The sequence below is a fragment of the Saccostrea echinata genome, unplaced genomic scaffold (genome assembly GCF_033153115.1).
Source record: "Saccostrea echinata isolate AGI-Se365-2 ecotype Australia unplaced genomic scaffold, CSIRO_AGI_Sech_v1 ptg000009l, whole genome shotgun sequence".
In the NCBI taxonomy this organism is placed as follows: Eukaryota; Metazoa; Mollusca; class Bivalvia; order Ostreida; family Ostreidae; genus Saccostrea; species Saccostrea echinata.
Window position 1 is genome coordinate 3,830,571 of NW_026889758.1, and position 25,229 is coordinate 3,855,799.

At 33.9% G+C, this 25,229-nt stretch overlaps 1 protein-coding gene across 1 annotated transcript in view; it reads right to left on the reverse strand.

Moving 5' to 3' along the window:
- Positions 1-25,229, reverse strand: part of LOC133181486 (uncharacterized) — a 344,223-nt gene that overhangs the window by 85,142 nt on the left and 233,852 nt on the right. The window contains 5 exon segments of the mRNA XM_061315978.1: positions 5,805-5,990; positions 6,475-6,690; positions 7,032-7,221; positions 8,437-8,672; positions 8,792-9,095. Of these exon segments, the coding sequence (XP_061171962.1) occupies positions 5,805-5,990; positions 6,475-6,690; positions 7,032-7,221; positions 8,437-8,672; positions 8,792-9,095 (1,132 nt within the window).

Below are 25,229 nucleotides of genomic sequence, written 5' to 3' on the forward strand. Positions count from 1 at the left end.
GATGAGGCTAATGATCCATCTTTTACATCTCCCAAACGCACTAAATTGACAGAAATATCAAGTCCGCCATCTGTTGCATTACCTTTCTCATCTTCAACAAAAAGTCATGGATATTGTTTTGTGTGCAAAAAGCCAGGACCTAAACTTATTTCGCTTTCAAATCAAGCTCGCCTGCATGTACTTATCATAGGAGAAATCATAATTCCGTCAGGCGCAAGGTGTTGTACAGGTCACTTAATAAATGGAAAGCTTTCAGAGAAAGCTATAGAAAATATTAAAACCAGTGAGGGTGTAATGTTGAATAGAACCGCAGTATATAACATCATTCAAGACTTACGGGAAATAGCTTTCCGCAATTCCAGGCTCGATTTTGATGATGAGGGCAACATGGATGATGAGGACTACAAGATTCTAACTGGACTTACTCGTCGTGAATTCGAAGATGTTGTGTCAACGGTGACCAGTATCAACTCAACAAAAGTAAGAAGTAAGAGGACATGCATTGCCATTCTCCTGGTGAAACTGCATACAGCAATGTCAAACAAATTGCTGGGCATATTATTCAACATGACGAAGCATCAGGTTTTTATATAATTTTGTAACTATTGTTTTATGCAAAAGCAGTCATTATCTTATTTATAAACTAAATATGTTAAATAATATGTATATACATTAGAGAGTCGTTAGATATTTTGTGAAAAGGATCACTTCACATTTATTCTTTTATACAGATAAGACGAGCTATTAAATCAGGAAGAAAAGCACTGATGACAGATTTTGTACCACAAAATCTGGGTTTTCAGCACATCACGCGGGAGGCAGTGATTGAGAACCACACCCGCCAACTTGCTAGAGATCTTTTCACGAACAGTGCTATGGCAGATCCGGCAATATTAGTTCTAGATGGAACTTACGTGTATATCCAGAAAAGTTCTAACTTCGCCTTTGCCAGAAGGTCTTACTGCATGCACAAACAAACCCATGATGGTTGTAACTACTACAGGTTACATAATTTCCGTTCTTGGACCCTACCTAGCGGATTCAAAAAATAACGATGCTAGCATTCTAAAACACATGATTCTACACAACACTGAAGAACTGAAATCCTGGTTAAAAGAGGATGACGTGTTTGTTGTGGACAGGGGATTCAGGGACACTGGAGATGTGTTGGAAGATCTTGGTATCCAAATGGAAATGCCGTCATTCATACAGAGGGGAGATAAACAACTGTCAACCCATGATTCAAATATTTCTAGAGTGGTTACAAAGGTAGATGAATCAAATATTAATTATTACAGCAATAACATACCCCCCCCCCCCCCCCCCCAACCACCACCACTACCACCAAAAAAAATAAATAAATAAATAAAATGAAATAAAATACATGTAAAAAAAAAAAGATAAAAACATTTTTATAACAGAACTGAAATTTTATTATATGTACATCGGTTTAAACTGATGTTAGATGTTGTTGACGATCCCATCCCCCCCCCCCCCTATTTTTAACAAAAACGTGTATTCCTCTAGCACTGCTTCTTGTACCTGAAACCATATTTTATATCATGATTATATGTATATGCTTTTCATTCATAGGTAAGATGGGTTGTGGAAGCTGCTAATGCTCGACTGAAACAATGGAAATACCTGGAGAAGACCCTACCTAACACCCAGATACCATTCATCGGGGATTATATCAGAATTGTATCAGCCATGTGTAATAGGTATCGACCACCACTGTGCACTACCACATCCGATGATCAGTCAATTGCTTGCAAAAATGCTTCATCTCTCCCGAAAAGAAAATGCACTACAGAAACGTGTGGAGGAAGAGGGTTTGGACAAGAGGCCAGTTCGTTGGGTAAAGGTTGACGCCGAACAGTGTGCGCCAGATTTCCCAAAATATGATGAAAATGGTATAAGAGAGCTAACTTTGGGGGTATACCAACTTCGTATGGCTCGATCATATACACACGAACACACGGACATCGAAGGTAAATACGAGATTTTAGTAAGCGATGATATACAGGGAACATTATCCGCTAAAATCAAGAGTAGACATATATCGGCTAGAAATTATCAGTGCTGGATAAGTTATAATGATGATGTGATTGATGGTTGGTTTTGTAAGTGTAAGGTGGGGAGCAGAGTAGTCGGAATGTGTGGCCACATCACGAGTGTCGTGTGGTTTCTTGCGCACGCGAGACATGAAGTTGATTCTGTGAAAGGTGTCAGGAATTGGAGCACCTCTGTTAATGATGCATCAGATCTACCCGAAATTATCGATGAATCAGACAGTGATGTAGACAGTGATGTTGAGGAGTGAAAGAACTCAATTGCTTTTAAAACGTTTTATTTGCTTCTCTCCAATGTCATTTAATATAATGTCATTCGGTATTAGTACGAGAGATGTGTCTGAACATGTAAATGTATGTTTACAAGTTATGCTGAACAATTTCTTATTTATTTTATAGTAATTTTTACTATTATGTTTACAAATATTACGATTATATTCATAATGATTAGCGAAATAATTAACACAGGTGCAAATATTTGATGATTTCCATAAAAGTGCAGAAACTTCCTTTATTTCTCTTAAAATACACATTTTTTCCACAACGAGAGATGTGTCTTAAATCCTAAAATAATTCGATGTTGCCCAGATGCATAACTTTTAAATTCTTCATCTCGAAATAGAATTTTAGGAAAGTGAAATTTCCTTACTTAGAATCAGCTACAGTAGGTCTCTCGTTTACGTTTTGTTGCTGACTTTCTACTATTTTTATTGTAATTACTGTTATCTCTGAAAATACAATTAAGTCGCAGAGGATCCTGTGATTTTGCAGTATTTGTTCCTTAAAACAGAAGAAACAAAGAAAGGGTGATTGTTAAATCAATCACCAAACATACAAAAAGGGTATTTCATTTCAGGAAGGGGGTGAAATCAAAGACAAGGGGCCTTATGAAAGAACTAACGACTAAGACCAAAATTTAATTCTGCTTCTAACTTTTTAACTTACATTATATTAAAAATGGTTTTAATCTTTTTGAAAGGAATGTAGTAAAATATTTTTACGCTAGCAATTTTAAACAAAATTATTTATTTTGCAAAATTTTACACCCAATTTAAGTTTTCGGTCTTAGTCGTAAGTTCTTTTGTAAAACGGGCCCAAGGAGGGACAGAAATAACATCAAACACCATTTCGCAGGTATCGGAGAAATGTCAAACAATTTCCCTCTTTCACTTAAAGGAGGAAGCCCTGCCCCCCTTTTTTTATCAGTCATAGAAAGTTAAGAAATGGGAATATTTCTTGTTGGTTTAGGTGGGAAGGTAAAAACCCTTATTTTGATTTTAATTTTGTGTGTGATAGTATGGGGGGGGGGGGGGGTATAGTAATTCAGAATACAAATAACGAGGTCTTGACCTACGGAATTTGTAGTATACTAGGGATCTTCGGGAATTTTTGAGAGATTATTTATATTATCCTCTCTATAATGAAAGTATTTTGGTGAAAATTGGCATTTTTTCTAAACATACATAAAAAATAAGAGCAAGAAATATTTCAGAAATATTTTATCTTTTTTCTTTTCTGTGGTATATGAATGAGTCAATGGTGGGGGTACCCAGCGCAGTCATGAAATCAGATAATGAAAATAGGTAACTACTACGTACGTAGTTCTGTGGACCAGAATGGGATTTTTTTTTTAAATTATGCAATTTTTCAATTTTATTTTGACTCTATTTTATGCAATTTTGATAGAATTTAGACAAGAAATACAACCAATCATAATTAATATTTACTACATGTAAATAGAAATCTGAAAACGACAGCAAAATGGATTATGACGTCAACGCGGAGGAGAGAGTATACAAAAATGTATGTAGCCATGTGGAGAACTATTGTCTAGACTAAACTACCTGCTAAAACAATAATGATGCGCAGAAACATTTCATTTTTTCATTTGTATATTTTTTCCTCACAGATTATTCAATTAGAGTGAAACCAAAGGTGCTAGATGACCATCAATTATTAGGGACTAAATAATGTTGACCAGCGGTGCAAAAGTCGGTACTGCACAATAGGCAAAGTGTACATGACATTTCATGTAATTTTCAATTGTGGCAACAACACACATTTTATTTTTCAAAGAATTGACTAAGAAAAGAGAGAGTTTGTTTTCTACAAAGTTATACATTTATAAGTAATAACAGAAAAAGAATTAACGCTTTCCAATCGTTTCAACACGAGAAAATAATCTAAGGCTGACGTGACGTTAAAATGACGTAGCCATGCTGCCCCAGTTCAGTGGACATATTCAAGTTTATAATATCATCGGAACTTATCTAATAATCATATGAACTAGAAATTTGCACATTTGTTTCATTTCTTCTTGATAAAGAATTTTCATGAAATGATCTCTTTCTTTTATGGAGAAAAAGTAAATTCTCAATTATATCCCAGCAACCCTCGTATTGTAATGTTTCATAACGTAAGTTAATGTCTTTATAAAATGGGCGAACGTCAAGACAGCAGGTGTGCATTTTTAAAGGAGTATATTTCAGGCGCTTCAAAAGATATCAGATAAAAATTACTTGTTTCATAAAATTAACATATTCTAATATTTTATATAGTATTTTGGTTGATTTCCTGAACAGGGCAAATTTTGGCAAAAACTGTACCTTGTTCTTTCCTACTTTCACAAAAGTTACTTTTTAGTTGACACACTTCGAGAACCCAAAATGCACAGAGTTTGATGATTTTAAGCCAATTAGTATTTGAAATATTTAAACAGTCATAAAATTTCAAAAGTAGGTCAACGTGACCTCCTTTTTGGTCATATATACTCTGATGTATCAACTGACAAGGTTTGAGGATCCCAGGCTTCACAGTGTCCAAAATTGACCACTTAATTTGAAAATGAATACATGCAAAATTAAAAAAAAATAGGTCACTCTGACCTTCTTTTTGACAAATATGTTTTATGGTCCAAAGATACTTACAAGGTTTGATGATTCTAAACTCTCAGTATCTGAAATAATGACTTCTAAATGTTTTTAAATTGATTAGCTATAAAATTCAGAAAGATCATAGGCTTCAAAGTGTCCAAGATATGCATCAAAACCAAATTGAAAATGAATACCTGTAAAATCAAAAAAGAACATCACCATGACCTACTTTTGAGTCAACAACGAGGTCCTAAGATGCATCAGCTGACAAGATTTGATAATCCTAGTCCTTATAGTGAGCAAAATATTGCCCACTTCATGTCACCAAAATGTGTCATCATATCTTGTTTCGGTAGATATTTTTGTCTTTAACTGTGCTATTTCAATGTTCAAGCATTCCACTATAATCTGACTATTCATTTTCAAACATGAAAAATGCTACAAAATTTGGAAATGTCAAAGCAGAAATTACGAAACTGATGCCAAAACAACACCTAGAGGGTTAGTTTCAAGTTCCGAGTGTTAGTCAATTAAGGGACAAGCCAGAAGTCTATGAAAAAGTTTGGGAAAATTTCAATAAAGAAGTCGAAATTGGTTCATAGGAATTTGATTTTGCTGCAGGTTTTTGAGGTAAGTAATTAAGTAAAGGTATTGGTCAATATTCTTTTTAAAGGACCATAATTTATTACTGATGTCAAATAACATCAAAAAAACTTGCTAAAACATTATAAAGAATGCACAGCTGCCCTCCCCCTTCTGTATAAACATATATTTTCAATGAAATGTAAATTCGGAGGGGGGTCTTTTCCACAAGCACCTGTGACTTTAATATCATATTAGCTGCAGAATAGCTAAAAACCTGGCAGAATGGTATAAGGAGCTTCCAATGGAGTCATCATCACACTGTTTGTCCACTGTGATTCATCAAACAGATGAGCGTGGGGGTCATGATGGGCCTTGATTTTCTCTTCACAAATTTTCTCTCCAGCTGTCACAGAGTAACCAAGCAATCCTGTCTCATTGTCATAGATACCATCCCAGTTAGCTGAAAAGAAGAAACAAAGGTAAGAAAGATTTATTATGATGTGTAGTTATCACAGATTACAGTAAAAGAATATCTATATATTCTCTAGAGATTTGAGAAACTTTAAATTAGACTTTGCTTTGTACCTTTCTCCATCATTTCTAAGTCAATTCATATAAAATCCTTTGTTCTTGTGAATATATGATGACACAGTTTTACTGGCAAAATTGTAAGTCAAATAAGACTGAACCTTAATTGCTAAAATCTCATGTCAAATGAGATTTCAGCAACATCCAATAGTTACACATTAATTACCATCAAAGAAGTTTCATTTTAAAACAGTAAAATAGAATTCACAACACTGCATAAATTCAACTGGTGATGGAAAAAGGCATGCAGTGAAGTCAATGTAAGAAGTCAAAAAATAGTACAATGTACAATGCAAGTGTTAAAAGGTTACATCGTATAGTTTTCAAGTTTTGCAAGAGTTTAATGACAGTTTTACCAGATATATATCGGTTGGCTCTGGTGAACTTTAAATCTGTCTTGAACTCATGTCCATTGTATACAGTGTCTGATCCCTCTCCATCTATGATGATGCGGTGGTTCTTTCTGGTGGGATCTACTCCCACACAGTGTCTCTCCCAGTCTTGTCTGTCATTAGGAATGAGGTCCAGACATGGTGAGACCTCTAATACGTCACTAGTGATGTTTATCTGGTCTGTTACAAGAAAAAAAGGATAAAACATCTATTTATATAAATGTATACATTTATCGTGACTCCAATAATGAAAAGGCAGTACTTACCACACAACAATTTTAGTCACTTTACAAGATCAAATATTTCATCCTGTCAAGGTAGTATTTCAAGAAAATGTGGTAGCTTATGTTGACTAGACAAGATGTTGTATCTCGATAAAATCAGTATCTCAACTTGATGAGATTGTTATCTTGGCTTGATGCGATTTCGTATGTTGACAAAAAATATCTCGATGGCATGAATATGCCACCATAGTTTTCTACACCTTAAATCAATTATGTAAAATGAAATATTTTATGTACCTTCAGTTGGATCTGGTGGTGTGAAATCTGTGAGGATTGATTCAGAAGATAAAATATTCTCAAATCCAAGAGAATTTTTAACATGAATATTGAAAAAGTACATTGTGTTATGGCTTAGGTCCAAATCATTGTATTCAAATTTTCTGTTTGAACCAACTCCTAATTTTTCATAGTGCATGTAATGTCCATCCTAAAATAATAAAATAAAACAAAGTTTATCTAAGATAACATTACCTTAACAAAAGTCACAAATTCTTACACAAAAGAACTCTCCAAAATGATGTATGTCATTTTCAATATTATAAGCTTTTAGAATAAGTTTACCCATATGAAAAATATATTTGAAGTAGCATTATGCATCCCTTGAGATTGCATTCATGGAAGTTTGTTAAAAATATAGGTGACTTGAGATAAACAGCCCAGCATACACAATTTTCTAAATGTGACCTTGAACTTTCCAAAATGAACTTGGATAAAGAAAATGACCAATCCTCTGGTCATAAGTAATATTTGATGGACATATTATGCATTAGAGAATTATTAACTGGACAGAGATTTTATATATTTTTTTGCAGAATGACTCTGGGTCAAGGTCAAGGCACATTTTCAGGACATAAGTAATATTTGTGTGAAGTACGAACTTTCAATTATACTCCATTAGAGAAATGTAGCAGACATGAATAATGATTTTCTGCCAGTGACCTTGAGCTTGCTGGAATGACCTTGGGTCAAGATCAATACCTACCCTCGGGTCATAAGTAATCTTTGTGATAAGTACACTGTTAATGTACATATTAATATAAACATAAAATGTTGAACACGATTGGCACACACTTGATCACAACATTCAAGAAAGTTTTCTGTTTGACTATCCTATAATCTATAATCATTGACAAATTTAACTTTCATACTTTACCAATTTATCCCCAAAAGGGTAAGTATTCATCAGTACACGTGAATGTGAAAGGCTAATTGGCTGATAAGTTTTATGGCCTTGCAGTCTATGTGCAGTGACACTTTTATAAACATCATGGTACATGGTTTGCATGTCAACCCCTTTAGCCATTTAAATGTCCAAGTAAAACTGCTAATTTGATCAAGCTTGTGAACACAAAGCCACTTCAAGATATGGATGATAAATTACAATAGAATGTTACAGGACAACATTCTGACTTTGAGATCAAAAGTCTTTTGAGTTTGTGAGTTTGAGAAATCACGAGTAAATTTGCCAATTAAGTTGTAAAGGAGAAAAAATTGGAACCTGAGACTTATTTTGAGAGATTGAATTCTCAATGAAAATGAAAAGGCTAAAACTTTAATTCTGCACATTAATGCCTCCTTGCAAAATATTCCAACTGAAAAGTTCAAGCGCCTGTGGCTGTCAAGAATGAAAATTTAAGAATACCTTTGATATCTTAAAATTATATCCTTCTATTGCCTCTAAGAGCTCGCAATGGCCACTGCCAAAGTCATAGTTGAAGCTAAGACATTTAGAGACATGCATCTTGTTACAGCGAGTGGCACATTCACCTGGAGTGGATAGACTGTCATATTCTTTAAATAGGATATGCCTTCCTACAAGTCTACCACTTCTCCCATCACTAAAAAGTGTCATAACTTTCAAGCTTAATGGATCATAACCTGAAAATTAAGAAATTATGTACATAACAAGATAAATTACCAAGAATATTAATGATTGAAAATTTATTCTTTTTAAAAGAAAAAATCATTCCCCTTACAAATTACACAAAACCACTAACCAACATCATAGTTGACAGTATTTGCTGCAATACTGGTATTATTCCATCTGACAATCTGCTCTCCCCAGATACCTCTGCCATACCCCACAGCCACTAAAACCTCAGTAATGGGGGAGTCCTCATACACGGTGACCAGTCCCTTCATCACATGGGAGTTACTAGTGGATCTGAAAGCTTCCGACATTCTCCCTCCAGGAATGGTCATGTCAAAAGTCTCTAACTTACAGGTGGCAGGTACACTCACACCAGCTTCATTGGCCACATGTACAGTGAAATACAGAGGAACTCCAAAAGGTTTGAGAATCTACAAGGTTTTGTATATAGTGATGAAAAAGGTAATTATAATGAAAAGTGACCAATCTCATAAATCCTATAAATGATACAATTCAAGAATATAGCAAAAACACAGACTCCTGGAAACACCAAAGTGGGATCAGGTGCTTAAAAGGAGTAAGCATCCCCAATCAACTGGTCACACCTGCTGTAAGCCCTCTGTAGTGATTAGGTAATGCTAACAAATTAGGTTTTATTGAAATCAGACCAACATTTTAGGTGGGTAGTGTTCTAAAAAAACTTTCACACATCGCACTACTTTCACTAACCACTGCAATATTTTCCATTATGAATTGAACAAATTTGAATCTACATTACTTGAGGATGCTTCCATTTAAATATGACCAATCATGGCTTTGCTGTTCTTGAAAAGAAGATTTTTAAAGATTTTTCCTATATATTCCTATGTAAAACTTTGATCGCCCATTGTGGCCCCACCCGACCCCTGGGGGTCATGATTTGAACAAACTTGAATCTACACTACCTGAGGATGCTACCATGTAAATATGACCAATCATGGCTGTGCTGTTCTTGAAAAGAAGATTTTTAAAGATTTTTCCTATATATTCCTATGTAAAACTTTGATCGCCCATTGTGGCCCCACCCAACCCCCGGGGGTCATGATTTGAACAAACTTGAATCTACACTACCTGAGAATGCTTCCATGTAAATATGACCAATCATGGCTGTGCTGTTCTTGAGAAGAAGATTTTTTAATGATGCCATTAATTTTTCACAAATTCATAATTATCTCCCCTTGGAAGAAGGCGTGGCCCTTCATTTGAACAAACTTGAATCCCCTTTACCCAAAGATACTTTGTGGCAAGTTTGGTTGAAATTGACCCAGTGGTTCTGGAGAAGAAGTCGAAAATGTGAGAAGTTTACAGATGGACAGCTAGATGGACAGACAGACTACCGACAAAATGTGATCAGAAAAGCTCACTTGAGCCTTCGGCTCAGGTGAGCTAAAAATCAAAGCTAAACTTTCTAGGACTTGCATCTTTGAAAGAATTTCACTGAAATTTCTAATTCAGTAACCACTCCAAAATATTATTTGACATTCATCAAAATACTGGTAGAAAAACAAATAAATATGGTATATACAGTACAGTAACTATGAATTCCCAAATTTGTTATTATGAATTAAATTTACTTAAAAAAAATGACAATTTGTTCTATTCTAATTCAACAAATCTGTTATAACAATTTAATTCATTATAATAAATTCAAATAAGAGGCCCAACGGCCTTAATGGTCATATGAATATAATACAAACCTGAGTAAAGAAGGTTTTTGAAGAAATAATGCATTTTCACTATATAACAATAGAGACCCACCCTTACACCCCTGACCCACGGGCCAAGAAATTCATCATTTTGGAGGAGGCATCATTATAACTACAGTCAAACCTTGTTATCTCGAACTCAATGGGACTGAGAAAAAACTTTGAGATCTTTGTGGGTTCGAGATATTGAGGGTAAAATACTTAAAGAAAAAGGGCTCAGAACTTTCCAATCACCTCAAGATATCTGTGTTCGAGATACCTAAGTTCAACTGTATGTATTTAGTTTATCTGCTTAATACCCAGGTGCAGAGAAGTAAGATTTTCAAAGAATTAACATATCTTCAATATAAAATCAAAAGAGTCCCATCTTAAAACCAAAACCCCGATCCTGGGGCCACAAATTTCACAATTTTGAAATCACCCTTGTACATCATAACCATGCCCTTAGTTTGTTTCCTTTATACCAAGGAGCAGAGAGGAAGATTTCCAAAGAATGTATGCATTTTCACTATATGATCAACAGAGCCTCAACCTAACTCCAGAACCCCACTCCAAGGGGCCATGAATTTCATAATTTTGGTAAAGGGCTCAATGCTCATTACAGTCATGCCAACAGTTGAAATGCTTGATGTCCAGGAGTAAAGAAGATTTTTAAAGATTGCATTAATTTTTAAGGTTTTAGCCCCACTCTTCAGGACCCAAAGGGGGAGGGGGGGGGGGGCATGAAATTCATAATTTTCACAGATGATGACATACAAAAATAGATAGCATTAGGTCACCTGAGTAACTAAGGTGACCCTAAAATTTTTTAGAACAAATTATATTGGATTTAACAAAATCAGTAATTTGATATATTGAATTCAAAACTATTTTTTGATAAGTTCTAAATGGGCTTCCGTACTTGTCTACCTCATTTCATTGAAATCAAATCGAAGGTAAAGTAGGAGCAGAATTTTGAAAACTCGATCATCTACAGACAATCAGACAAACAGTCGACAGACTCCTTACTATCACATGAGCACTTTTGGTCCCTTTTAAGAGAGCTGGAAATCATTAGTACATATCAAATATATCAAATACATTAGGGATGTCAGCTGGAAATCATTAGTACATATCAAATATATCAAATACATTAGGGATGTCAACTAGTACCCGGTTAACCGGGTACTCGATCGAATGTCCGAGTATCGAATACTAAAAATGGTACTCAGTTACTCGGATGTATATTTTTCATATTTCAAAGTATATATTTTTCATGTTTCAAAGTATATTTTTTTATCAAAAAATAACTTAAATATGCATACGGTAAATAACGTGTCATCATCTACACCTGTAAACACCCGTTATCACCCGTGGCTGTGTATATACAGTAATTAGTGACCAATCACCTGGTACACAGCTGTTCTCACCTATTGTTGTCCTTAATTTTTGAATGGCTTCAATGGTTGTTTTCACTGTACATCGTTTAAGTATGGTCTATTATCTTCGAATCATTTTTAAATTATTTAGTTTATATACGGCAGCGAAATTGGACATGCATAGAAATGCCGCTACCCACTTCAAAAGTAAAGAAATATTTAGAAATAACGAAAGATTAAAAAACCAGAAGTCTCTGATGAGACTGTAGCTCTACTGGTCTGTTTGTATAACAAAAGAAAAGTAGCACTTGGATTTGAAACATTGCAACATGCAACAATAAATAGAATTATGTATCTTAATGTAGTCTACTTTTGTGACAAGTTATATTGAAATCAAATGAAAACTAGGAGTAGTAGCGTTTTGAAAGTATTTCACAGAAATTTCTATTTTTAGTAACCATGACAACACCATTCACCCAAATAAAAAAAAACAGAAATACATATTATGTATCGTAGTGTATTCTAACTGTGTGCCAAATTAGATTGAAATCAGACCAAAATTGTAGGAGGAGTAGCGTTTTAAAGGAATTTCACAGAAATTTCTATTTTAAGTAACCATGGCAACACTGTTCATCGAATTCAAAAACCAATGCAATAAATTATGTATCTTAGTATAGTCTTCTTGTATGCCTAATTATATTAGAAGCAGACTAAAACTGTAGCAGGAGTAGTGTTTTAAAGGAATTTCACAGAAATTTCTATTTTTAGTAACCATGGCAACACCGTCCATTGAATTCAAAAACCGATGCAATAAATTATGCATCTTAGTGTAGTCTACTTGTGTGCCAAGTTATATTGAAATCGGACCAAAACTGTAGGAGGAGTAGCGTTTTAAAGAAATTTCACAGAAATTTCTATTTTTAGTAACCATGGCAACACCGTCCATCGAGACTTCCGGTTGACAAATGGTGGGGTGAGTGGTATTTTTGAGCTCCTGGGATATTTCCAGTTGTATTTGCTCTTTCACACGTTTGTCTGGCCTATATGTGCACTGTCCAATTATCAAATGTATTTATGTTAGAAATTTAGAGTGATAAGCAGGAAGCAAAACTCTGGTGCTAAATATATTATCCTAATAATTTGACTACTACCCATCACGCACGATCTCAATGGCGGACAAGGAGTTCACCTTTAGCGACCCTAAAATGGAAGTGGACAAAAGCCCATCTAGTAATCATAATCACGCTTCCCTGGATGAATTAAAAAAACGATTTGAAGGAAAAGATCTTGCGGAATGCTTCGCTATCATGTCCATGGACATAAAGGGTGTTCGAGGAGAAATCCAGGATGTAAAGCGATGAGTCAGTGATCTGGAAACTGCATGTGAAAATCTAATTCAGGACATTTCAGACATTCATCAAACATCTTTTCCTGAGGTGAAAGAGGCACTTAAAGGTGAGCGAATCGAGCCACTTAAACTTGAAATATGGGGCAGAAAATGGAATCTGGTCTTTCGCGGTATTGATGGGTCAAATGACGAGCGGCCGAGAGAAACGGAAAAGAAGGTGAGACAATTTTTGAACACAGTTTTAAAGTTTGAGGAGCCGTTTGCTAATGGAGTGCTTTTTCAAGCTGTCCATCGCTTGCCGGGTGGGCCAGAAGGAAAAAGAAACATAATCGTAAGATTTAACAGCCTTATTGAACGTGAGGAGGTACTTGAAGGGGCTAAAAAATTAAAGAGTGGATCAGGATATGGAGTATCGCCGGACCTCCCCCGTGAAATAAGCGACCTAAGGGCAAAACTCTTAAAGGAAAGCTTCGCAATGCCGCCAGAGGTTAGAAGTAGGACAAAACTTATATATATCAAAGAATTCCCCTTTGTGATGCTAAAAAAATAGATCGTCCGGTTCAGTGACTCCGATACCCATGTTTACCAGATGTGTATGCACTCAGTTACGTGGAGAAATCTGACCTACATTTTCATTGATAAATATCACTGCTATTTTTAAGAATGACGATGGAGTTGTAATCACCAATGAAAACAGTTAACTTATCTATGAGTTAAACATTATATGTTCATATTATCGTTTTGTTAAGTATAAGAGTGTGAAATATGTAAATTTAACGTATGTTTTTTTTTAATATCCTAGGGCTTCAAAAAGCGGAAGTTTCTTTTTGGATGGGAGGGTGTTTATATCAGAATGCGGGAGGGTTTTACACTATGAAAACTGTCTACATGTATATACAAACAACCATCAAACTGACTTCAGAAATAACTAACAATCTCTTCATCTTCTTCTTGTTATTATATGAATGATTTAATTATTGGTTGCCAAAATTGTCAGGGACTTGCTTCAAATAACATTAAACGTAGAGATATTTTTAATAGATGTCGAGATAAATTTGATATTACTTTCTTGATAGATACACATAGCACGACAGAAACACAAGCCATCTGGAAAACTGAATGGGGATTTAAAGGGGTGTTTAGTTCAAACAGTAGCAGCAGCAGAGGAGTTGCAATCTTATTTAAAAACTCCTTTGAATTTGAAATATGTAAAGAAATTATTGACACAAATGGGAATTTCATTATTTTAGATTTAAAATGTTTCAATAAAAATTTAACCTTAGTTGCTTTATACGGTCCGAATGAGGATAATCCAAACTTTTATACTTCAATTCACCGCAAGATAGAAGCAATTGGGAATGACTCTATTATAATTGGGGGAGACTTTAATGTACCGTTAGACTATCAAAAAGATACTAGCAACTACAAACATCAAAACAATCCTAACGCCAGAGAACGTATTTTAGAAATGATACCAGATTTGGATCTGATTGATATATGGAGGGAAAATAACCCTGATATATCTAGATTTACATGGCATGGCCCGAAGAGCAAGCAGGCTAGATTAGATTACTTCTTAATCTCCGCTGATCTCCAACCTTGTACGATGAAATCCGACATCGGGTATGCGTACAAGTCTGATCACTCTTTTATTGAAATTTGCTTCAAGTTCACAAACCAAATTCGAGGAAGAGGCAGCTGGAAATTTAATAATAGTTTACTATATGATCAGACCTATGTCCAAATTGTTAAAGAATGCATTTCAGAAACTATTTCTCAATATGATACAAATAATAGCTGTACAATTAGTGATCAATTACTTTGGGAAACTTTAAAATTAATGATAAGAGGCAAAACCATATCATATACCTCATTTAAGAAACGCAGTAGAGATAAAACAGAGGTAGGGCTTGAGAAAAAATTACAAAGTCTGTATGAAAAGCCCCTTTCAGAGGAAATTAAATTAGAAACCGTTAAAACAGAAAATGAGTTAAAGCAAATAAGAGAAGACAAAGTGAAAGGTATTGTTATTAGGGCAAAGGCAAAATGGAATGTAGAAGGGGAGAAAAGTACCAAATATTTCTGTAACCTGGAGAAACGAAATTATACAGAAAAAATCATCCCCAAAATTATAATTGATGACTTTGAAATCACACAACTTTCGGAAATTTTAAAGGCTCAGGAAATTTTTTATAAAGAGTTGTATACTGCTGGTGATCACATAATAACAAAAGAACATGATGAAATTTTTTTTGACAATAAAAATGAGTATATTGAAAAGCTTACAGAAGATGAAAAAAATGAACTAGAAGGACTAATCACAAAAGAGGAACTTCTTTTTGCATTACAAAATGCAAACAACGGAAAATCACCGGGACTTGATGGTTTTACATATGAATTCTATAAATTCTTCTGGAAAGATATATATAAGTATTTACTTAACTCTATAAACTATGCATATTCTATAGATTCCCTGTCGGTTTCACAAAGACAGGGAGTGATAACCTGCCTTCCTAAAAGTGGCAAATCAAAACTGTATTTAAAGAATTGGCGACCGATATCTCTTCTTAATGTGGATTATAAGTTAACTTCTGCATGCATTGCAAACAGGGTTAAAAAATACATTTCAAAACTTGTAAGTCAAACACAGGCGGGTTTCATTAACAAGAGGCCCAAGGGCCTTAACGGTCACCTGAGTACAGTACAACAATTAGGATCCATAAACTGATAACTGAAGCTTTGTTGCCAAAAAGAAAGAAAAATAGTATGATTAGCATCAACAAAATAATTGGTCTAGTATCTATATGTCCCCCATTTATCACTATTACCATGCAGACTATAAACAAAGTGTCTATTTTTTAACCCCATATTATTACTTTTCACATTGGCCTCTCCTGGCTTTTGAAGAACATTTTAAAAGATTAGTTATTTTTGTCTCAGTTTTATTCATTTATTATTTCCAAGTCTACCTGATCATTAAAACTATGAAAGTCCTTTTTGTATTATACAATAAATATTCTTGCATAAGTCTCTTATTCTATTAACCTTTCAAGTTCATTATTTACAGTGATTAATTATCTAAGGTGAATGGCAAAGGGGAATAACTTTGCTCAGCAGAATACAAGTTAATAGAGCCCTGGCCAGGACCAGAACACTTGACTAAATGGTCCAGGTGTTCAAAATTCTGGTGAAAATACCCTTGCACATGTTACATATTAAAACTTTTACTCTGTTTGCCTCAAATATGCCCAGAAACATAGAAGATTTTCAAAAAAATGGATTTTACTTTATTTTTAAATAAATAAAACCCCATTCTTACACCAAAATTACCCATAGGCCATGAACTCACAATTCTGGAAGAGGCATCCTTGCACATCATAACTATACACTTGTTTCTTTGTTTTATGACCAGTAGTACAAAAAAATATTTTGAAAGAAATTATGGATTTTCACTATATAATCAATAGAGCCCCCCCCCCCCCCCCTTTCACTAGAACCCCATGATTTCACGATTTTGGAAGAACAATTCTTCCATATCATAACCATGCACTTCCATTGTTTGAAAAATACCCAGGTGCAGAGAAGAAGATTTTGAAAGATTTTATGCATATTCCCTATATAATCAATAGGGTCCCACCCTAACACCAGAACCCCTGACCCAGGGGCCATGAAATTCATAATTTCTGAGGAGACAGCCATGCTCATCATAACTTTGTACTTAGTTTATTTAATATCCAAGAGGAGAGAAGAAGATTTTCAAAGAATTAATGCATTTTCACTATATATATATCAATAGAGCCCTGCCCCAAGACCAGAACCCCTGACCAAAGGGCCATGGAATTCACAATTTTGGAAGAGGCATCCATGCTCCTTATAACTATGCACTTAGTTAGTTTATTTAATATCCAGGAGCAGAGAAGAAGATTTTCAAAGAATTAATGCAATTTTTACTATATAATCAATAGAGCCCCACCCTAACACCAGAACCCCTGACCCAGGGGCCATGAAATTCATAAAAAGAAAAAACTCTGGTGTGTGAACAGTGATACACTGTAAATTAATCCTTTCCTTTAATATACTGTATAATGAGACACATACTCAAAAAGTATATAATTATATGTAAGATTTATTGAAGCTTTAATTCACTCAGGATATCATGATGTACATGTATTTATAAGGTAATCATAACATCTGTATGGAAAGAGTAATGATAAAACATCTTAGCATCTACAATTAAATGGTATATTGGAACATTTCGTTTAAAATAAATAATACTTGACTTTAATATGTGCACAATATTCAGTTAAATCATCATGTGATATTTATTGACTACCATTGCATTCATTTTGATGTGTCCAATTAAGCATGCTGAAGAAATCATTGGTATGATCTTAATCATTTTGTTTAATTTTCAAATGATATGAAAGAACTTGATTGCTCACACAACTGTCTGAAATTTTGTCATGAAATGTACAAAGTACAAAGCAATTTTCACTTTTATCTATTTATAACATATGAAAGAAGCAAGGTTTACCTCCCTTTACGGGCTGGCCATTGACCTCTTCTTTCCATTTTACTTACCTAAAAAGTGTATGCTTCATTTCATAGGTAATTTCAGACAGTTACAACATTAAATAGATTTTGTGAAATCTTGAAAACATTTTTCTTAAAACAAATTTCAGTTCCCATTATTAATATTCATTAAGTTCTGGTGCATGTACATGCACATACTTGAATTGGACCACTTAGCATTATGTGTACATATATACAATTATATCTGCACATGTAATTAAATAATTGAACCATAAAGTTATTCTAATCTTTTTACAATATTATCAAGAAAGTAATGAAAAGACATGCTATAGATGGCAAGAACACAAATATATAAAGTAAATTTTCCTGCAATAGCATTTCAAAAGAATGCCCCCTCAAAAAAAAAAAAAAAGTTCTTGAAGCTTACATAAAAAATTGCATGATCAGTGAATCTATATTCATTCAACACTTTTTAATTCAGAGTAATGAAATATTTACATCATTAAAAACTAATAACTTTCAGATGCTATTACAAAATAGCTGTATTCAGTCATTGTAAAGAACAACTTCTTTAATCTTACATACCGAAATCGAAAAGAAAGATTAAAAGTTGTTCAAAGACCTGAATACATTTATGAAGACTTTCATATACATGTAGAACTTTCAAATTTGAGAAATAAATCTTAAGCAATGCTCACTGTTTATTTCACATATTCAAATATAATGTTGTATTTGCATGCTCCAATAAACACTTTGGTCAAAAGAAAATAAAACAATAATAAAGATTTTTATAGCATCCGCCTTTTTGCAATCAAATATACATTGAAAAAGAGGTGGTTTAATTTAAGAAAGCTTAATAAATGAGCTTCAAAATGCATAATTGTTTTAAGGTATTGGACAAAATTGGTAAATATAATTTGGTGTTAAAATTTTCTAAATACATGTTATTTAGTGATAAGAATTTCAAAAAAAAAAAAAGTGTAGGCTTCAAACACCATTTCTTTTAAATAAGTAAATGCTTTCATCAACAGAATTTGAGTACTAAAAAGAAGCATGAATGCTTGTTCAGGGTGAATGTGGTACTTATATGCATATATCACAGTTAGAAAATTCAAAATTGCTCTTGTGGAATTCAGCAATTTTTAACATCCTCAAAAAGAATTCTGTTTTAAAAAATTCAGAAATTCAGAAACTAAAATGACAAATGAATTCTTCATATACAACTATGTTCAACAGAATGAAGATACAAATGTTTAACATGTAACATATATGGAGCTTGTATTTTTAGAATGGAGCTACCTTTTCAGACACAGAAAGGTGATTCAATAGTTTAACATGTAACACACGGAGTCAGAAAGTTGATTTAACAGTTTTACATGTAATATATGGAGCCAGTCTTTTGAAACACAAAAAGTTCATTTAACAGTTTTACATGTAAGATATTGAGCCAGTCTTTCAAGCACAGAATGTTGATTTAATACATATGGAGCCAGTCTTTTCAGACACAGAAAGTTGATTTAACAGTTTTACATGGAACATATGGAGCCAGTCTCTTCAGACACAGAATGTTGATTTAACAGTTTTACATGTAACATATGGAGCGCCAGTCTTTTCAGACACAGAAAGTTGATTTAACAGTTTTACATGTAACATATATAGGAAGTTAGTCTTTGTCTCCAAGGGCACAACAGTTCTGTTTAGTACAATGTCTTTCAGAGATACACTAATGTGATAATTACACAATGAAAGTATATTGTTAATATAATATTCATAATAATTGTATAAATAATCAACAATTGCATAATATCTGATAGATATGTGCAAAGCACAAAAATGCTTTCTTGTTCTTAAATTCAATGTATCTATTAGTTAATATACAATAGGAATCAATGTTGATTTAAATGCCCATGAGATGAAATATATTAATTTTTATACATGTACACATTTTACCGAACAGATACTATAAAAATTACATACACAAAAACATCAATTGCAAAAAAAAAAAAAAAAAAAAAAAAAAAAAAAAAAAAAAAAAAATCATTTACAGAGAAGTGAAGCTATCTGCCACTTCATTACTTATTTCATCTAAACCTAAAAGGAACTATTTGTTATAAAGTTTTAAGTAACAGTTTTTCAATCAATCAATAACTTTGCAGATAAAACTTATAATACCACATTTTAATACATTTGTATGACATTTTTAACAGATATTAGTATTTCAACATTCCCTTCTATTTAAATGTTTCATTATTACAGAAGTTTACATGCAAATTTCTATTAAGTACATATTTATCTTCTCTCTCAAATATTAAGTCACTATCTTTCTAACAAAAATGTTGATACAGAGTTTGAATTGTGGTTAAACAGTATAAAATATAAAAGATACACTGTTTTCACCTGTTTGTTGAATTAATAAGGGCTACTTAAGTTCTATACATATTGAACTAAATAATATCATCTCATGGGAATAATTTAGAATCACTTTTTTGTCCCAATAACTGTCCAATAAGCAGATTTATGTGAATTTAAATTATATATATAATTAAAAATTTTAAACATGGATTACATGGAAGTTATTGGGACAAACAAGGTAGTTGATGAGTGGCAACCCTTGTTTTTGCTTGAACCACTCTAGGCAGTTTGTAAACATTTAGTTTCCATTGGAAACTAAATATTTACATACTGCCCTTGTTGTGCTCCAGAGGGTTTTGTAATTACAGTATGTACTTAAAATGCAGTTCTATCATTAGAATAGCCTTGCTTAAGTCATATTTGCTGCACAATAAACCATATTGTGATCTGACCAATAAGCCTGCAGAACATCTGTTTGTATATTAGTAAAGTTAGTAAAGATTAGGTCTAACTGTGTGTTGTTTTTTGTGGTTACCTTGTTTATTACTTGGACACAACCAAACTTTTCTTTCATAAAGTTTAGGAAATCTGCATATTGGCCAGTATTTGAATCCAAATTAAAATCTCCCATTATTACCGTTCTTTCATTTTTGTTAACAAATGGTAGCAAATGGTTCTTCATGATATCTTTAAAGTGCTGAAGAGTACAAGAAGGTTGTTTGTATAAAACTACACATTGTATTAGAGAATCCAATAACATAAATGAAATTATAGAAAATTCTACAGATTTGGAAGTAAAAGAGTTGTATGACACACACTGTAATTGAATCCTCAGATATATGACAATGCCATGATGTGATCTGACATAGGAAGAATTAGCATCATTTCTGAACATTGTGAAACCTTCCAAAGTAAAGTCTTTCTCAGAGTCTAATTCACAAAGCCATGATTCAGCTATACCAATAACATCTGCAGCTAAAACACTTGGTTCCGATTTTATATCAAAGAAGTGTTTGTGAAGAGATCTTGCATTGTTGAACAAAAATTTGATGTCTTTACAAACTGAGTAAAGTGGTGAGTATGAGAGCTTCAACCTATTTTCCCTCAATCTTTCCATCTCTTTATCAACATTTTCATCTTTAGAAAGACTTTTTTCATTAAAATCCAGTATGAATAGACCATCAAGTGACCTTACTCTTGAGAGTGCGACATAATGTATATGAGGAATTTTTCGCTGCTTTGTCTGTGCTAAGCTGATTACTGCACTTGAAAGAGTTGCTCCTTGTGCTTTATGGATTGTCTTTCCAGCAGATGGTTGAAGTGGAAACTGAACTCTCTCATATGTCTTCCTGTTAAATACAAATGTTCTTTTAGCTTCAAATATAGGAGTCCATGTAGTGTTAATATTTGTGCTGAACAAATGGCTGTACTGGTGTCTTCTTGAAATACCTATTTTAGAATCTGGAAACAGAACCCATACTATGGCAGGTCTTAATTTTGAGTGTTTATATTCTATGTATTTCACAACACATGAAGCTCCATTTGTCAATCCATCTGTAACATCAAGATTCACTGATATGTCATAGAGCATATCTACAGCAATAACAAGATTGGTTCTTAATTGTCCAGTAGATGTTGGGTTTTCAGGCAAGTTTTGAACTAGTTTTAATTTAATTGATTCAGAAAGTTTTGTCTGTGATATCACATCTGTGTCTGCTCTTACATTTACTTTACTAGTTGAAAGGTGTTCTATTAAATTGTTATTAAAGCAATCAACAAACTTGTTCTCAATAAACAGATGAGGGGCCTGTTTAGGATAGGTTGGAGAGTCTTGCCTGATGATACGTTGAGAAATACGTTCTTTGTCTTCATCTGTCATCTTGTTTTCACGAAGTCGATTCAACATTTCAGCAAATATGAGGTCATCCTTTTGTCTCATGATTTCAGTTAGTTCATGCATGTGAAAATGTTCAAGCCACAAATTTTTTGCTAAACTCTGACCAGGATTAGACAGGTCTTTGAAAATCCACTTGTCTCCAACAGGTGGTAACTGATATAAATCACCAACAGCTATGATGCTAATACCACCAAAATCTTGTTTTCTACCAGTAAGTTGTTGAAGTCTATCATTTATAAATGTCAGCATATTATTTCCAACCATTGAAATTTCATCTATTATCACAATTGACAAATTACGGTACTTTGTCCTAAATGTGTTCAATTCATCTGCACTCATGTGCTGCTGAGTTTGATACATTTTCCTGTGAAATGCTGATGCTATGGTCGTTCCCTTGATATTGTATGCGGCTTTGCCAGTGTGAGCACAGAGCAATATTCTTATATCATCTGGATTTTCACCTTCTTTTGAGTACAGTAATCTGTGTAATGTTTGAAAAATGGCATCAATAACCACTGATTTTCCTGCACCTGCCCCACCAGTAAGAAAAGCATACAATGGCTCATCTTTGTGTTGAAGCCAGTTTGTTACATGATTGTAAAATTCTCTTTGCTTTGTATTCAGGGATTGCAGAAGTTTATAATACTGCTCATCAGGAATACGAACAGCACTCATTTCTGTCTCAGATACTTTTGAGGACATGCCCAGTTCTGGACCAATATCAAAATCTCTGTGTTGAATTGTATCAGGATCATAATGAACAAATTCCTCAGATGGTTCAGAACCTATCTCTGCATCTTCTGCCTCAGCATGTTCTGTATTTGGTGCTACTGTCTCCATATCATCAAGATCTTCTTCAGCTTGAAGTCGAGCTTGTTCCAATTCCTCAACAAAATGTTCATACTGCTTTTGTTTCATGTTTATTATACTTGATTTTTGCCTGTAATGCTGTTCATAAGTTTGATAAGTACCAAGCAAGTCAGCATTCTCATTTCTCCATGGCAGAAAGAGGAGAATTCTTTCTCTGTAATACTGTTCAGAATTTGTTTTTTGGCTGTATCCAACGTATCTAATAACCCGTTTGTTTTTTCGTCTTCTGATCTTAATTCCATTTTTTAAATGAACTAAAACATCCTGATCAGTGAAAATATTTTCTTCAGAATTTTCTTCTGGGTTATCCTCATTCATTTCCTCATGCAGTTCTTTTTCCATTTCTTTTGGAAAAGTGACTTCCAACTCAGAAACAACATCAGCTAAACACCAATTTTCTAGTTGTTTTGGTCTTCTTGCATATCTCTGTATCATACCATCTGCCTTAATGTCAGTTGAGTCTTTTGGTAACTCATTCAATTCATCTTGATGTTTGAGTAAGAATACTCTGTCTTCAGGTGGTGAGGTATTGATAAAAACAACTTCTCTGCTGGATTGTGTAAGTGGCATCTGAAGAATTAAGTAGCTTGCTTCTTGTGCACTGACCTCAACAAAGTTTAAGAACTTGTTTCCAATATGTCTAACTTGGCGCTTAAGATCCATATTTCCCTCTGCAGCTTCTTGAGATGCCTTCTCAAGCATAGCACTTATTCCTCTTTGAGATTTGCTAATGTAAGAAACAATGTATGTGGCACAGGCATAAGGATCAAGTACAAACTGAATGTCCAAATTAGCATTCCAAGCCTTCAACACTGATGGATTGTAGTAATTCACTCTCATCTCAGATGGACTTCTCTTGAGAAACATTTTGGGACCTTTTAGGGATGCTCGTATACATTTGATATACTCATCCTCACACATTTGTACAACAGTCTGCAAGAAAGATTCATAGTCTAAACTGCAACCATCTTTGTAATCATTCATTTTCCTCTGAATATCAGAATATGTCTTTCTATAATGCTCGATATCAACATCTAAGGGTTCAAGAAGCATAGTTTTGGGCAAAGGTGGCAATGGAAATCCAAATCTACATACAGATTTTCCGGTACTGCCTTTTTTACATGTCTTTGAGTGTTTATGTACTTGAAGTTCTACAAGCTGCTTCATAAAAGGATTATTTTCCTGCAACCCACAAGTGACATACTTATCAACATAAGCTTCAATTTCTTCAATGTTATTTTCATTATACTTTGGTGCATCACTTGTCCATACCAGCATATGAATATGTGGCGAACCTCGGTTTTGGAATTCTACTCTTCGAAACACATCAGTGACAACACCAAGCGGATTGTGAGGACTCTTTAGAACAGTATTGATGAATAGTTGAACTCTGTTGTCAAAGAATCTTGCACATGTTACTGGATCTTGCTTTACTAGTTTTGATTTTTCATTCCAGTTCAAGTTGTCTAATTCTTCTTGCGACAGTGTTTTTCCATCCAGTGTTGCTAAAGTTTTGAGTAAATCTTGCCATCTGGTATCAGCTGACGAGAGAGAAATAAACCAGGTTGGAAGACCCAACTGCCTTATCATGGCAAAAACATCTTTCTTTTTAGATGAAAGATATGCAGGAGAATTTCTTAGTGTTCTGAATATATAGTACCCTTCATTTAATCTTACAATTTTTTCTGCAGAGGCTGGATTCAAAACTTGTTCTGCAGTGATTTTCTTTCCGTCTGATTTGCATCTTCTCAATGCCAAGTTAACTTTGTCACCAACTTGTTTAATTTGAATTTTCTTCAATTTGAAGAAGATGTTAGGTACAGATTGTGCTGCTCGTCTATCAACACTGCGCAACTCCCATTTTGCAATATCACTGTAGTGTACTGGAATTTCTCTATCCTCATTTTCAGTTCTCCGATGACCACAAAATATTGTAGGAAAACAGAGATATTCTGCATCTTTATCTGCAAATAAACTTATTGGTTTTTGGTTTTCACCAGGGGCAAATACATAAAGTTTATTGGTATCATTGTCTGCTTCATCAACAAGTGTGTCAGAGTTGCCTTGAATACAATCATCTGAACTAACTTCACAAAAACCATCTTCATTTCCTTCAAGTTCACGATCATCAGTATCATTTGAAGTACCAATCAGTTCTTGTACTGTTTCCTCATTACTTCTTTCAATTTCATCTCTCCAAGAATGGTCTATCAATATACCCGAATTCTTATACAATTCACTGTTTTTCATAAGCCACTGTAATGCATTCATTACTACATTTGGACGAACATTTTCTGTGAAGCATGCCGACTTGTGAGATAATCTCTTCTTTAATTTCACAGCTATAGTCACATGTTCATCCATTTGCCGAGGAAGGGCATTTATAGTAGGCTGAATATCAACTGGAACATTAACAACATTTCCTTTGACTGACATCTGGCCTCCTCTTGGTAATTCTCTTA